General features: G+C 36.9%; 1 protein-coding gene and 1 pseudogene across 5 annotated transcripts; both read left to right on the top strand.

Annotated features, from left to right (window-relative positions):
- Positions 1 to 1,557: 1,557 nt before the first annotated feature.
- On the top strand, positions 1,558 to 3,034 carry LOC103339588 (small ribosomal subunit protein eS28 pseudogene; annotated as a pseudogene). The gene is made up of 2 exons (XR_016122929.1): positions 1,558 to 1,719; positions 2,561 to 3,034. The product of XR_016122929.1 is annotated as a small ribosomal subunit protein eS28 pseudogene (transcript).
- Positions 3,035 to 5,454: 2,420 nt separating this feature from the next.
- LOC103339587 (ubiquitin C-terminal hydrolase 12) lies at positions 5,455 to 16,446 on the top strand. 4 transcript variants are annotated; one of them, XM_008242911.3, is made up of 32 exons: positions 5,455 to 5,651; positions 5,883 to 5,946; positions 6,171 to 6,318; positions 6,425 to 6,582; positions 7,796 to 8,061; positions 8,162 to 8,380; positions 8,490 to 8,598; positions 8,693 to 8,808; positions 9,129 to 9,227; positions 9,740 to 9,849; positions 10,364 to 10,438; positions 10,926 to 11,004; positions 11,111 to 11,257; positions 11,362 to 11,442; positions 11,555 to 11,674; positions 11,831 to 11,953; positions 12,472 to 12,549; positions 12,666 to 12,754; positions 12,840 to 12,948; positions 13,090 to 13,158; positions 13,261 to 13,371; positions 13,547 to 13,602; positions 13,703 to 13,880; positions 13,981 to 14,082; positions 14,173 to 14,244; positions 14,421 to 14,486; positions 14,724 to 14,789; positions 15,014 to 15,100; positions 15,265 to 15,381; positions 15,501 to 15,575; positions 15,674 to 15,760; positions 15,971 to 16,446. In XM_008242911.3, exons 1-32 carry the CDS (start codon positions 5,622 to 5,624, stop codon positions 16,010 to 16,012), a joined length of 3,348 nt encoding a protein of 1,115 aa, XP_008241133.1. In that variant the 5' UTR covers positions 5,455 to 5,621; the 3' UTR covers positions 16,013 to 16,446. The 4 variants fall into 4 exon arrangements, with proteins under 4 accessions (XP_008241133.1, XP_008241132.1, XP_088898568.1 ...); XM_008242910.3 differs by having other exon boundaries at positions 6,168 to 6,318; XM_089042442.1 differs by having other exon boundaries at positions 5,469 to 5,651; positions 5,880 to 5,946.
- The last annotated feature ends 256 nt before the right edge of the window (positions 16,447 to 16,702 follow it).

The raw sequence follows: 16,702 nt of genomic DNA, 5'->3' as shown, positions 1-16,702 counted from the left end.
TGAAGGATGTCAAAACACCTTTCGACATCTTTCTGTATCCTTCTTGATAAGTAGCAAATAATTTTTGCTTATGGGATCGGGATTGAATGAATTTGACAAATGTGGTCCACCTTGGGTAGATATGTCGACTAGATAATACCGTCAGTAGACTGTATTGTTGACTTCATAGGTAATATTGGGGTCTTGGCGCTCAAAACATCGTTGAAGACCGAGATTGACCCAGACGTTGAGTCATTTTGGGCTCCGAACTCCAAAGAAAGCATGCCAAACCCATGTGCCGAAGTGCGGCTTCGGGATGATACTTTGTGCCTTTCCTATTTCCGTAATCACCTTGCAGCGGTTGGGCAATTCTTCCATTGCCAATGCATGCATCGATGCTACCAATCATTCTTGAAATCCTCGAGCTTGCTTTTTGTAGAAGCCGTTGGAGGGGAGTAGGTCTCAGTAGTCCCTAGTGTCAGTTTTCATTTGCATCACAAAATCGACCAAAGCCTCCAACGTAGTGGACTTCCCATTCTGGCAACCTCATCCACTGATGTGGATGCTCCATACGCCAACACGTAATAATATAAGTTTTGCTCGTGAAGGCCCAAAACCCCAGTAGCATCACGCTTTTGAACAAAATATGCATCATAATTGCAAATATCATGCATGATTTTATTGAACAAATGGGGTTGCATTCTAAATCGCCTTGAAAATCAACATCATTGTACAAATTGGGATAAAATAATCTTTCAAAAGATTCTTACCTGAGAATGCCTATACATTCACGGCGACAGACTTGTGAACCACACGGAGACCTTGGTTCTCTTCCTCTTCCATTGCCATTATGAGAACTTGTTCATCAACTTGCCTCTGCAACTCATTGATTTCATCGGCTCTGGTTTCTTTCTCTCTTTCTTTCTCTCTCATGCCTCTCCAAGCATCTCCTATATTCTTCCATTGAGAATGAATGGAGTATGAATGCTAAACTCTAAGAAATGAAAATATTGAAAGATGTGGTGTGAGAGGTATGAGGTGAGCCTTTGGTTTTATAGAAAAATTTGGCAAGATAAAGATGTCACGTGGCAGTTGATTGGATGAAAATCTTAAAATTTGAAATTCATCAAAATTTGAACCGATTTTATCTGAAATTTGAATTTTGAAATTCATCCAAAAATTGAACCCAAATGTATCGAAATTTGAAAATTCATTAAATTTGAATTTTGAAATTCATTCGAATTTGAACAAAAAATTATCTGAATTTTGAATTTTGAAATTCATCCAAATTTGAACCAAAAATCTTATCCTAAATTTTATCGATTATGAATAGTCTTGACACGTAGGAAAGTAAATCTTATCAAAATATTATCCATTAATTATTAAGGTAAATAAAATTGTGAATAAAACAAAAAATGAATAATGCAAGAAACACAAAATTCGATTTTGTAAGAACATTATTAGCGTGAATAGACTCACACTAAGCAAGGAATAAAATGTGAGATTCTTAACGGCAAATCCAGAAGCAACCCATTGAGTTTATGGCCCTAATCCATAAGTAAACCATTGAGTCAATGGGCTAAGGGTGTTTCTGTAATTCCACTATCAAATAAATCCTAATTCTAAACCTCCTATAACTTCCTCTCCCTCTCTCTCTCTCTCTCTTCTCTCTGTGCGTCTCTCTCTATCTCTATATTCCCGGCGGCCAGTGTTGCAGTCTCAACCTTTGGACAATCAGAGGTACCTACAGCTTACCTGTAATCTCCTCTCTTTGTTTTTTTTCTTTTAATTTTTATTTTATGGACAGTAGTAAGCACGATATTTAAGTTTATAAATTGTCAAAGTGAATTGATGAAACTGGTGCTTCTTAAATCCCAAAAGTTCGACTTAGGTTTATGATTTTTTTTTCTTTCATTTTTTATCGTGGGTAATTGGTACCCACCTGAATTTCAAGTTCAATTTTCCTTTTGTGGTTTTTAGGCGTCAGCTTCTTCTCTCTTGCTTTTTTTTTGGTGTGCAACAATCGTATACAAAATTGAAGCTATAGACTCTATATTACCATATGTCATATTTGTGAAAATTTTGTTGAGACCTGTAAAAATGGTAGCTTGGGAATGTTTTGTGTGTTATGGCTAGTGGTGCTTTTTTTCTAAGAGAGAAAAAGCGACACATGGGTAAGTTGTATTTGGCTTATAATAAGTAGCTTTGGCTTTTGATTAACTATTGTGGTGTGAAACTAATCTGTATGTTACTCAGGTGCTGCTATGCAATTCTAATGGATTCTGATACTTTTGTGATGATTTAGTTTTCTTGGAAAATACCCTGTTCAATTCTTTGCGCTGCTTTCCTGGGTTGAATTTCTATTGAGTTTGAAATAACTTTTGTTCTATTTCTAATTGTCATTTTTTTAATGGAAATGGTCTGTCCTCCTCCTACAATACAAAGATTTGGAGGAGACTTAATGGATGCATTTGTTTTTCGTTTGGAAGCAAGGGAATTAGTTGTAGGGTTTGAACGGAATCAAAAATTTGTTTATTTATTTTTTCTGATTTTCCTTTTGTTGTATTATTTTGTGGTGAAGAATGGATTCCACTATAAAGCATGCTGTGGTGGTGAAAGTTATGGGTCGGACTGGGTCTCGAGGGCAGGTGACTCAAGTGCGAGTCAAGTTTCTGGATGACCAGAATCGGTTCATTATGAGGAATGTCAAGGGGCCAGTGAGGGAGGGGATATCCTGACCTTGCTCGAGTCTGAGAGGGAAGCAAGAAGGTTGCGTTGATTGGAGATGGGTCTTTGGTGAAGCTCCTACCTCTCCCTGTTTGATGTTTTGGTTACTCGCATAAGACTGTTATTTGTGTTGGTGCAGTGCAGTGCAGTTGTGTTGCCATTTTATGCTCTCATTTTGTTTGTTTATTTATCATGACTCTGAGTGTGTGTGTGTTATTAGCTGATGGAATTTCCAGTGTATGTCTGGTTAATAGTTGAACATGGTGGATGTTTCTGTTTAGTTCGGATCCTGCAAGTGCAACTTTATATGTATTACTATTTTGTTTCACATGAATTTTGTTTCAATCCCGTTACACTGTCACTGACATTGTTGTGTTGAGAGTTTATTGCATCACTACCTCTTTACCCTCTTGAGTCTATATATACTAGGAATGATTTGGTATCGAACTAAACCATAGACCAGTCGAGTGTAGAAAGAGAGATTGAGAAAGAGGAGGGAAGGTGGAGTGCAGTTGCTGCCAGTGGGGTTGTGTGGTTAGGGTTGGTGGCTCTGGGGTTAAAAGGTTAGACATGTGTCAAGAAACAGCAAGGGACGCCGAAAATAAGGACACTAGATCTGGACTCAAATTTTAAGCACCTGAAAGAAAAAAGAGGGAGTGACAAGAATGAGATACACAAGGTCCAATGTCCAGATTTTGGTTATCATCTTTTGTTGACTTTGGTCATCACAATTTTGTCTCCTAAGTTTTGCCCTAGGCATAACTTACCCACCCTAATGTGTCTCATTTATACCTCTTTGCACACCGAGGTAAAATGGGTAGTAATGCATATGGAAACTGACATGAACTAACTATCATTACCACATTGGATCATTAAAATGGGCAACATGATCATCCTATTTGTGTAAGTTTAGTTTTCCTTTTACTGTGTGGTCTTCGGGTAATTGATTCAGAAAACTTTGATTGTCATAAAACTTTGATTGTTGTACGAGGGAAGAGTGCATGAGAACTATAGAGGTTTTGGCAATTTGGATCTAATGTTTGTAGTCTTGTAGATGGGAAACGTAAAGCTAGTTGTTGTTTGAAAACTATAGGAGGAGAAAAAGAAGCAAGTAGAAGTATCTTTCTTTGATTCTGAATTGAAATTTCTCAAAAAGCAAAAAGAACAACAAAGGTCGAACAAAGACCAAGTCAAAAGAATGAAAGCAGATGCAAAACCTAACCTAATCAACAAGGGTCGATCATTACATCTTGATGTATTTGTTTGGAACAATACATAGTTTCTTGATGTATTTGTTTGGAACAATACATAGTTAGTTGCTCTCAACTTATCGAGCGAGGTCTTCACCATACACATGTTATTATCGAAATAATTCATTTTCTGAATCACAATTTAAAGATCATCTCGACAAAAAATTAACTAAATTAGAGATCGTAAATCAGTGGTCTTAAATTCGAACCCTCATGGTACCTCTATTCCCCTTGGTTTAGACTATCGTTTGTATTTGTTTAATAAAATCTACATGTGCCAAACAAATCAACAATTCTGATAATCTCATTAGAAATCTGTCTCTGATTGTGAATTTCTTTCTCCATCCTGATTCTTTCGATGACATTTTCCTTCTCCCATACTCCACACCACAAATTGGTTTGTCCTAATTTGGTGACCACTCGCCATGAGTGACATTGTGAGACTTGGTCTTCCATTTTAGGTCCCCAACTCCAAACGTTTTTGGGTGTTTAAAGTAAAAATTGTTGTGCAACTGTTTTCAAGAAATAAATTGAATTTGTGGATCGAAGGATATGCTTGGAATGTCGAGTATCATATTGAGTATTAAAATGGATATCGTGTTAGTGAATTGTGCCCATGGCATAAGTGAACACGATTAAGGCCATCACAAGCATGTCACTTTTACTTGAGAGTCTCAAAAAACAAACGTAACACGATCTTACAAGCATAATACGAGATTACATGCATAACTCGTTTTATTACCTAAAATAATTACAATCTTACCTAATTCTCACTAAAACTAAACTTGAAAGCATATATAACATAAAGACTTTTAAAAAACTAAAGTATGTTAAAAACGATTGGTAAACATGTCATGAAAACACAATGATTTAGCATGTAAGTTTATGTCATTTTCGAATTAGGCAAGTTAACACAATTACAATACAAACACAACAAGTACATACTAAACAGTTTATATCCAACGTAAACACAATTAATCTATTACACATCATTTTATTAGCAATGTTCAAACAATTGTTTATTTATTATTTTATTTACTTATTTTCAATCAAATAATGAGAAGGGCAATGATTTCCTCACTCCTATTTTATCCACTTCCACTCCTTTTTTAGTTATAAAAAAAGTGTAAGTAGATAAAATAGAAAAAAAAATGAGTGGGGAAATCACCACTCAACAAGAATACTGCTCGAACTCTAATTTTTGATAAACAAATCACTTTATAAAAAAAAAAAAAGCAGTACCAGTGTACGAGGAAGGATCACATACCGTCATGGTCTGTGCACACGCACGTGACCTCCTGAGGCCGCCACGTCTGCTATTTTGGTGTGGCCCCACCCAACCCAACCCATCCACCATAGCTGTCGACCTCCCACTGGTCCTCTCACACGCTCAAGATCTCACGACTCAGAAAAACCCACCGCACGCCATCCTCCATTTCCCATATTACCCTCTCGTTTTCGTGAAATCCCCAATATGCCCCTCCCTGAAGTTGCACTCAGCGGCTTGTCTCGGAGCCAGTTTCTTTCGGGAGTGTCCCCTCCTTTGCAAAACGAAGCCCCGCTTCTCTCTCTCTCTCTCTCTCTCTCTCTCTCCGCCTCTCTATCTTTCACTGTATCCATTCGTCTCTCAGATTCGTCGATCGGACGGCTCATTGTTCGCCATCAATGACTATGATGACTCCTGCACCGTTAGATGTACGTACCAACTTCTCATCAACGTTTCCACTGTCGTTTTCCATTGAATTTCGGCTCGGTTCTTTGTTTCTGATCGACTAGGGTTCCTAGTGGCATCCGGTGTTTTCGAATTGACTTGAATTTTTGAAAATTCACCTACTCATAGTGATTGATTTGCTAGGGTTATGATTCAGTAGGATAGGGTTAGGTTTTGCTCGATCAGAGCTCTGATTTTGTTTCCTTTTCCAGCAGCAAGAGGACGAAGAGATGCTTGTGCCGCACTCGGATTTGGTCGAAGGCCCTCAGCCTATGGAAGGTTTCATTTTTATCAATTTTTCGATGATTCACTGTTTGAAATTCATAAGTTTGTATTTACAGCGTGGTTTTAGAGCTTTAAATGTTGCATAATTGATCTGAAAGAATTGATTTTTGTGTGAGTTTGGTATCATGATATGTGATTAGAGTTCAAGTGATTGCATTTTCTTTGGGGTTTTCGTTTTGTTGTTTTGAAATTTACGGTATTTGGTGTGTTGGTAGTAGCCCAAGTGGAGCCGGCTGCTAGTACAGTTGAAAGTCAGCCAGTGGAGGATCCTCCAACCATGAAATTCACTTGGACTATTGAGAACTTTGCTAGGTTGAACACCAAGAAGCACTACTCTGACATGTTTATTGTTGGCGGCTATAAATGGTATTTTTCCTTTGTCAATCAATTGTCAAAAACTGATTTACGCCCCGCAAGTTGGCTTATTTGGTATCTTGGTGATTCGATTAATTGCTTTGGTTTGTTTCGTCAGGCGGATACTAATATTTCCCAAGGGAAACAATGTGGACTACTTGTCAATGTATTTGGATGTGGCGGATTCCGGGACATTGCCATATGGGTGGAGTAGATATGCGCACTTCAGCTTGGCTGTAGTTAATCAGATCCATACCAAGTACTCAATAAGAAAGGGTATATTTCGTTATTAGTCTTATTTCCCTTGTGCATTTGCTTGGTTGTCGTTTTCCTTTTCCTTTTTTTTTTCCCCCCTTTCGAGAGCTTTTGCTTCACTGTCATTCAGTAGTAATTTGTAGTTAAGGGTTACAATTAGAACTTCTTTTTCGTGGAGTGGACGTACTGGCTTTCAACTTCACAGTTCTTGGGTGATTTCATTTTGTACACAATGAATTGCTAAGTAATAACCTCAGTGTTTTTTTTGTAAGCTTTTAATTCCAACTTTTACTCGTTAAAATTTAAAACAAAAAATAAAAACAAACTCTTCTACCCCCTTTCTCTCTAACACCTTGGCTGACGCCGGCAGCACCATGGCCTGACCATCTGCCCTTGGTAGCTTTTATCTTAGTTTGAATTTCTCAAGTTTGAAAAGAGAAAAGAACAATTAGGGACATAAACGTTGTTCACCAACAAATAATTGAAAGGGGCAAACTGTGCAAATTCTTCGGTTCAAATAGAATAACCCAAGTTCTGTTAAAGATTCATACAACACTTTAATTACTCCTTCATTATCTGTTCTTACCTAGCATGTACTAGATTAATATTTGGAAATTATCGTCACCTATATTTTTCATCCGTTAATGTGATATGTTATTGTTTTGCTTGTGCTTGAGAGGAAAACATTAAGCCATGGGGCAAAGTAAAAAACACACAACATTAGTTTCCATCCAGAACAGGGGCAATCAGTTAAAGAAAGAAATAAGATGACAGATCTTAACGGTTATCTCATCTCACTGGCCATTAAATGTCACCACAGCCTGCATGCATTTGAAATGTATGTGGTCAAGGAATTGATTGAAAAATAATATATTAGTCCTTTTACAAGGATCTAGAGGTCAATTGGAGATCAACACTAAAACTGGAAAAAAGGTAGAATTTTTTCCGAAACTGTGTGCAATTGAAAGATTATGGGCAGATTGAATTCTAATTAATAAAGGGGCCGAACACACTAAATCAAGGATATTTATTTATTAATAGATCAGCGTGAATTGGGTCTAGTGACCTTGTTAAAATTGGAGATGTGAAGTACATATATGGTAATAAATTGTATTTTGTTGATGTGTTCGAGAACCTAATAAACTTTAATTATATCATAGACATTTGTTTTGCCATTACTATTGTGTGTGTGTGCATATATTCCATTATTCTTGATTCTTGTATCATGTTGCAGATACACAACACCAGTTCAATGCAAGAGAAAGTGACTGGGGATTCACGTCATTCATGCCACTCGGTGATCTTTATGATCCTAGTAGGGGGTATTTGGTGAATGATACAGTCGTCGTTGAAGCTGAGGTTGCTGTCCGTAAGGTTCTTGATTACTGGTCGTATGACTCAAAAAAGGAAACTGGTTATGTTGGGCTCAAGAATCAGGGAGCAACGTGCTATATGAATTCTCTACTCCAGACTTTGTACCATATACCTTACTTCAGAAAGGTCGTTTACATGATCTTTTGTTTTCATCATGAGCTCAAAATGAATTGTCTTGTGGGTTTTATATGAAAAGAGTTATCTCAATTGTGGACTTACTTATCAGGCTGTGTATCATATGCCAACAACTGAGAATGACATGCCTTCAGGAAGCATCCCTTTGGCACTACAAAGTTTATTCTATAAGCTTCAATACAATGACAGCAGTGTTGCCACGAAAGAATTGACCAAGTCTTTTGGATGGGATACATATGATTCCTTTATGCAACATGATGTGCAGGAACTTAATAGAGTTCTTTGTGAAAAGCTTGAAGATAAAATGAAGGTATAGGAAGTTTTCAATTTTTTTTTTTCGGATGAATGAAGTTATCAATTTTGGGTCTGAGTATATTTGTTGTTTCATTATCATTTTTATCATTGTTCTGTGGGCTCAGGGAACTGTTGTGGAGGGTACAATACAACAATTGTTTGAAGGACATCACATGAATTACATTGAATGCATAAATGTGGATTACAAATCTACAAGAAAAGAATCATTTTATGGTATGTATTTCTTGCACAAATTTCAGTTGTTAAGAGTTGGAAATATTTTGTGAATGTCAGTGCATGCCACTGGTTCCTACTTATTTCCTTGCAGACCTCCAGCTCGATGTCAAAGGCTGTCGGGATGTTTATGCTTCTTTTGACAAGTATGTGGAAGTTGAGCGTCTTGAGGGTGACAACAAATACCATGCTGAAGAACATGGTTTGCAGGTTAATTACTGAACTTCTATTGGCAACTTTGCATTTGCACTGTAAATTCTGATCTGAAGCTGTGTCGATATATCACTTGCCAAACCTAGTGTTTTTGGATTTATTTCCTTTGTCAGTGAGATTTTGAATATGTGGTTCTCAAGGCATTTGTGCGTGGCTTTGGGCATGTTATGTTGTGTAATTTTTCATGGATTCTGTCCTTAGTTTCATACTTCCATTAAATCACTTGCTGAAGCCAGTGTTCTTATGTATATTTCTTTGATTATGAAAATTTTCGAGTAATTTTCTCAAGGCATTTTTGGAACTGATGTTTATTCCAGGATGCTAAGAAGGGTGTCCTGTTTATTGACTTCCCTCCCGTTCTTCAACTTCAGTTAAAGCGATTTGAATATGATTTTATGCGAGATACAATGGTTAAGGTTTGTATTGGAATTCAATTTTCCTGCTTCAGTTTCTACTATGCTTTATCACTTGGTTCCATCATGTGCTCAGCATTTACTCAAATTGACCTGTAAGATGTACTGTAATGTTTTACTACTAAAGTAAAGCTTCTGAGTCGAACTTAAAACTGTAGCATGTAAAGTACGTTTCTTCAAATTCTTATAACTCCAGGTCAAGGACTTGTGTTTACCTAATTGCTTCAATTAAAATTTTTGTTTTAGGAAGAAGGACAAAAACCTTTCTATGTTATTATATTGACTTATAGGAAATCTTTTTTTCTTTATTATTAAAATCTGCAGTGTGTACTCTATTTTCTCCCCCTTTTAGTTGAACCTTCTCAATCTAGTGAATTATTTTTATTTGAAATTATATAACTAATCAAATTTGTTTTTACCTTTTTATTCGTTTGCTGTGTGTGATAATGGTATTTCTTAAATGGAAAGTGAATTCATTATCATGGTAAAAATGTTGTATTTGTTGTTTGTGGCAGATAAATGATCGCTATGAATTTCCTCTTCAACTTGACCTTGATAGGGAGAATGGCAAATATCTATCACCTGACTCAGATAAGAGTGTCCGCAACCTCTACACTCTTCATAGGTATCCATTGTCTATGATATCATATAGTGAATCTGTTTCCTAAATTTGGCAATTTATTTCAATGAAATATACTTTCTAGACCTTGCATGCTCCATGTGGAAGGCGTTCGCTTGCTGAGTTTAACATAATCATAGAAATTTGCCTCTGCTTTGCATATGATGTACACAGTGGATGGATCACTTTTTTTCCTTGACGTTGAGTTGTGTTATATAACTTTCTGTCTTATGTATGACCATTGATGATATTTTGGAATCCCCTTCTTTATCAAAGTTTCTTCATGCCTGTGACTATTGAGGGATGGTGTCTGTCTACCCTAGTTGATTGGGTTGGATCCTGAAAAAAGGTTCAGGTTTTATATATCATTTGGTTGTGCTCAACTCTAATAATAGTATGAAAATTCCTAATGAAAGATACGTAAGACGGTTTCTCAAGTCTCTTTTTTCATGTGGTGTGTCGATTCATTATCTTTCCTTTGGAATTACTTAGTTACTATAATGTTTATTTACTGTTGCAGTGTCTTGGTTCATAGTGGTGGGGTGCATGGCGGACATTACTATGCTTTTATCAGGCCAACCCTCTCTGACCAGTGGTATGTACCTGCTTAATCAATTCTTTTTATGATTGTTTGTACAGTCTCTTGCCCACAGAAAGACACGAGTGTGCACACACTCTGACCACTCATAATGCTATGTTTTTCCTTGCCTTCTCCTATGAGTTAGGTTTACTGGGATCTATGTTTCTCACCACAGCCTCTGGTTTTTTGGTTGCCTGATTGTAAACTGTAAAGAAAGCACCAATTTTGTTATCTGCATTTGATTATGAGAAATTGGAAAGGATTTTCATCTTTCTATCTCAAAGGTTACATGATTTCTGGGGTATGGTTTTTCAATTTTTGAGCAGAAATGTTGGTTTGAATTTTTTTTAGTAATTTTAAGTAATGTGTTTTCGAGTTTTACTTTGGTGTTTATTTGGAGTGTTATGCATGGCTTCGAGTGTTTTTGCACATGCATTTTCATATACGTTGATTATCTGTCGGTCGATGTAATTTCGATTTAATTTGCCCTCCCTTGTTTTAGGTACAAGTTTGATGATGAACGTGTGACAAAAGAGGATGTGAAGAGGGCATTAGAAGAGCAGTACGGTGGTGAGGAAGAGGTAAATTCTTTGTTTTTTGGCTTTATCCCAACTGTTCAATCATCCTTAACGTTTTAAACGTGGGTTAATTGTGAACTGACCTTTTGTTGTCTTCTATTTCTTACAGTTGCCACAGACCAATCCTGGCTTCAATAACACTCCTTTCAAATTTACAAAATACTCAAATGCATACATGCTTGTGTATATACGGGACAGTGATAAGGACAAAATAATATGTAATGTTGATGAGAAAGACATAGCTGAACACTTAAGGGTAAATACTTGTTTTTAAATCTAGTTAATGTTTATATCAAGTGTAAGTTCTGCATTAAAGTGTCCAAGTAAGAGATGGGACTGACATTCTTTGTTTCATTTCAGATAAGGTTGAAGAAAGAACAAGAAGAAAAAGAAGACAAAAGGAGATATAAGGCACAAGCACACCTCTATACGATTATAAAGGTGAAGACTCTTGTCCGTCCCCGTTATCACCATTGCATGTTCAAAAGTGCTTGTACAGGTATTTGGTGTACATCAAAAAATTATGTTAGAGGCAATTTATTGGTATGTTTAGGTTGCTCGAGATGAGGACCTGGCAGAACAAATTGGAAGGGATATATATTTTGATCTTGTGGACCATGACAAAGTTCGTAGTTTCCGTATTCAGAAACAGACACCATTTAATCTTTTCAAGGTACATCTCTACAAGCTGACTTTTATGCATTTATGTCTTCCTTTTTCTTTTCCCTACTTTTGGGGTTATGGAAGAAGATCGGTGATTTTTAGTGCAACAGATTCTGAATTCAGTTTTATTATTATGAGAATTTCAAATTTCAAATGATTCTCACAGGAGGAGGTTGCAAAAGAGTTTGGTATACCAGTGCAATTTCAGCGCTTTTGGATTTGGGCTAAGAGACAAAACCACACATATCGCCCCAATCGACCATTGACACCTCAAGAAGAACTACAATCAGTATGTACTTCACCCTTGTTACTTTTTAAAGGATTTTCAAATTTACAAGCATAATCCTGGAGGCCCTGGTCCTAGCCTTTCTGCTTTATCTCTGCACTTTTGCTATTTGCCCACCTGGTTTTGATGGAGAATGTTTCCTGTGACACTGGAATGTTCGAGTATATCGTTGTAAGATTGATGATTGTAACTGCCAATTTCTTTTAGAAGAAGTGCTTAATGAATGAATTTTATAGAATTCAGATAGTCATTCTGCATTCAATATTGTTTGGGGACAAGGGGAGTTCTTCTGCTATACATCTCTCTCTCTCTCTCTCTGTACATGCGTTCATGGGAAACACCTCTGTGGCATTTTAAAATGAAATTATTCCACTATAGAGAAAAAATTGTGTTGGCCAGTGGTAACCCTTTGATCTCAGATTTTGAAATGATTAATAATGTTTCGAATTGCACAGCTGTGCCAAGAAGAGCTTGGTCTATGTACCTTATGTAAGCTAACGACGACTGGTTGCGTTTTTCAGGTCGGACACTTGAGAGAGGTATCAAATAAAACACACAATGCAGAGCTGAAGCTGTTTTTGGAAGTAGAGTTTGGGCCGGTAATCCATTCTTACTCTATGGTTGTTATAACCTGTGGTTTGATGCTTATTGCTGTTCCAATTGCTGCATGAAAGGGATCTTATTTTACAATTTATTGCTCCTGTAATTGCTTCAGGATCTACGCCCTATTCCTCTGCCTGACAAAACCAAGGAAGATATCCTGCTGTTCTTTAAGCTTTATGAACCTGAGAAACGAGAACTACGGTACCTAAGGCTCTATTTGCTGAGCTGAATATTTTCTTTTAACTTTATTCATGTTTGCTCACCTAAGTTTCTTGTGTGTTACCAGTTTTGTCGGTAGGCTATTTGTGAAGAGTTCTAGTAAGCCAGTAGATATTTTGGCAAAATTAATTCAACTGGCTGGTTTTGGCCCCGATGAAGAAATTGAACTTTATGAGGTTTGTTTCACATTCATTTTTTGGGCATCAGCTGTTTCATACCCTACATATATACATGATGCATGCTTTGGTATAGCATTCTTAAGCAAGATTTAATATATCTTAAGCCACAGTTGATATGTGTTTTTGTGCTACATTCAGGAAATAAAGTTTGAGCCTTGTATCATGTGCGAACACCTTGACAAGAGGACCTCATTTCGATCAAGTCAGGTAAACATTGCTATATTGCATGCTTGCAAGAGGACATCATTAACATTTTGATGCTTTTATAAGTACATTGCTAGTTAACTGTCGGATGCTTTCCTTTTCCAGATTGAAGATGGAGACATCATTTGCTTTCAGAAATCTACTCCACTTGAAAGTGAAGAAGAATGTAAATATCCTGATGTTCCTTCATTTTTGGAATATGTACACAATCGCCAGGTACAGGCTGCTGAAACTTTTGTTTGGTTTATTAGTTTAGATGGCATTATTCAATTATTGCATCGTAACAGTCAGCGCGGCTTTTGCAGCTACTTTTACCTTTGCAGTATTTTCTTATAGCTTTATTGTGTTGAATGTTAATTCTAACTATATGGAATGATTTGATGCTTTGCAGATTGTTCATTTCCGTTCTTTGGAGAAACCGAAGGAGGAGGATTTTAGTTTAGAATTGTAAGTACTTCTGTCTGGAACCATTGCCCCTCATAGTTGGACTGTCCATCATTGTTGTGTTATTCAGTGCTAAAACTGTTTTATTCTTCTTGTTTTCTAGGTCAAAGCTACACACTTATGATGATGTGGTGGAGAAGGTGGCTCGCCAAATTGGTTTGGAAGATCCTACTAAAATCAGACTCACCGCGCATAACTGCTATTCTCAACAACCTAAGCCCCAACCAATCAAATATCGGGGAGTAGAGCATTTAACAGATATGCTAGTCCATTACAATCAAGTACGTGGTATTGCATTGAACAGATTCTGTTATTTATTTCTCACTCTCATAAACATCATGTATTGTGGCTGCTAATTGTGTTTGTCATTCCCTTTCACAGAGCTCTGATATTTTGTATTATGAGGTCTTGGACATCCCCCTTCCAGAATTGCAAGGCCTGAAAAACCTGAAAGTTGCTTTTCATCATGCTACAAAAGATGAGGTCCGTGTGAAATATTTGGCCAGTATTTCCTGTTTATGGAGCATGCTTACCATATTCTGTGTATCCTAATCTTGTGTAATTTGTTTACAGGTGGTGATTCACAATATTAGATTGCCAAAACAGAGCACTGTCGGCGATGTGATTAATGTACTTAAAACAAAGGTGAGGTTTCTCTCTATTGTGGTTTTTCATTTATTTACTATCCATGAATGTCCATATTGAAATTTTCGCCAACCATGTGAGATGTCCCTGAATGCTTGATAAGATTATCCCCTCCTTTTGAAGTTGCTGATAAAGCTATAATGGATTTCACTCTATGTATGGTGTACCTGTAACAGGTAGAGCTGTCTCATCCAAATGCAGAACTCAGACTGCTTGAGGTTTTCTATCACAAGATCTACAAGGTAACTACTTGTATGCCAGATGTATCAGGATGTTAGCTCTTTTTCTGGGTCATATTTTCCTCAGAAGTGATATGCTTGGACCTAGCACCATTTGTACTGTTGATTACGAACGATGATGTTCTTGCATGTTTTCCATATGGATCTCCAATTGTGTTGGGGGGTTTTTTCTTTCTCCTTTATAATTTATTTGTTTTAATCAAAGGAGTAGTGAGCGCTAATAATTCCTTATTTTTTCAGATCTTCCCACACACTGAAAAGATTGAGAACATAAATGACCAGTACTGGACTTTGCGTGCCGAGGAGGCAAGTTCCTTTCCCCCCTTTTTCTTTATTTAGTTTTATTTGAAGAGATTCTTCTTTTATGCAGTTGAACATTTTCGGACTGTAAGAATCTAGTTTATTGGCAAGATTTGTAATCTACTTTCCCCTTTTGAATTAGCTTTGCTTATATTGTATAGGACTGGACTGGATTGGTATCATGTCACTGTTATTTTTTAAGCTGACTGGCTTTTATTTCTGTTTATCAGATTCCAGAAGAAGAGAAAAACTTGGCTGTCCATGATCGCTTGATTCATGTTTACCACTTTACAAAGGACACTGCACAGAACCAGATGGTATTGGAATCTTTTATGAATGTAGATGAGAATTTGACAAATTTTAATAGAATTTTGCTTTTTAAAAATAAACTATTTCATTACTGTTTCAATTAATGATGTTGGATGATTTCATCCAAATACTTGTGATTCTTATTTCTTGGTAATGATCTTTTCTTCAACAGCAAGTACAAAATTTTGGGGAACCTTTCTTCTTGGTCATCCATGAAGGTGAAACTCTAGCTGAAGTTAAAGTACGTGTACAAAAGAAATTACAGGTCCCCGATGATGAGTTTTCAAAGGTACTTGACACACACCTTGTATCTATTCGAAGGTCACTAGATGGAAAGAGTGTTCTCTGGCTATAATTAATGGTTTTTTTTACTCTTCTTCCTCATCTGATTCCCTTTTGTTTGTGCAGTGGAAGTTTGCATTCTTGTCACTTGGTCGTCCAGAGTACTTGCAGGATTCTGATATTGTTTCCAGCCGATTTCAGGTATGTCTTTGGTCTAATGAGGTTAAATCTGAACTGTGGTTTTGTGTATTGCGTGTGCGGGTTCTTTAATTCCAATATTTTGGCTTTGTTTTCTATAGAGAAGAGATGTTTATGGTGCTTGGGAGCAGTACCTTGGGTTGGAGCACTCTGATAATGCTCCTAAGAGAGCTTATGCCACGAATCAAGTGAGTTTAAATCCTTAATGGCATCCAATGCACTGAATAGAACCATATTATTAGGGTTTTCCAAATTATGAAGTTTGCAAAAAGAAAAGGGAGGGGAAGACAAAGCCACTCACATCATACAAACTTCACATGCTCATGCTAGAATAGGGTGTATAAAAAATGGATACCTCCCATTTCTTACTATTGATTCACCTCAAAATGTTTTTGCAGAACCGTCACACATATGAGAAGCCAGTTAAAATATACAACTAATAAGACCGATGATCCTCGAGTGGTGCATCAGCTTGTACTAAGCATCCTTCCCTGCCACAGAGGCAGTCCAGAAACAGGCACGATGCGAACGAGTGGCACATCCAAAGAACGAAGCTCACATGTAGGTGCTTCGGGTAGGATTCAGTTATTGTATTGTGAGCCCAATTATTCATTCATGTGGGTGGGGGAATGGGGGGATCATCTCCTGGATGTGTAGTAAGATTATTACTCCCTGCTTGAGTTCTGCTCTGTTCTTTTTGTTTGTTTTTTTACTCTGTATTGAGGGCACCTCCTTGCTTTGAGAGGTTGGTTGCTTTCCTTATACAGCTCCACTGTAATTTAGCAGTACATAAGGAGATTTTGAGGGCATGTATATCGGGTACAGTCGGCTGCATTTAGGATTGTTCCGTAATATTATTTTTCTTCATGTTCAATTAATTTTATCGTAATTTGGTGCAAGATGAGTGAGAGAATTAACAAAACCTATGGAAATGAGTCTCTATTAGCAAGGTTTGGCTGGCCCACAATTATGGCTTTCGGATTTTATAAGATATATGATTGGATCAGTATGTCTTTTTTTGGGTCTGAAGTATGTTTGTGTTTATCGGGCTATTTTCCGGTTCATCTGTGGGAGATTTTATGATTTAGCATTTCATTCTCAAATAAATGTAAAGAAATGGTGTATCGAAT

This window comes from Prunus mume, linkage group LG8, assembly GCF_029339155.1.
Source record: "Prunus mume cultivar Tortuosa linkage group LG8, ASM2933915v1, whole genome shotgun sequence".
In the NCBI taxonomy this organism is placed as follows: Eukaryota; Viridiplantae; Streptophyta; class Magnoliopsida; order Rosales; family Rosaceae; genus Prunus; species Prunus mume.
This window is presented reverse-complemented; position numbering and strand designations above follow the sequence as displayed.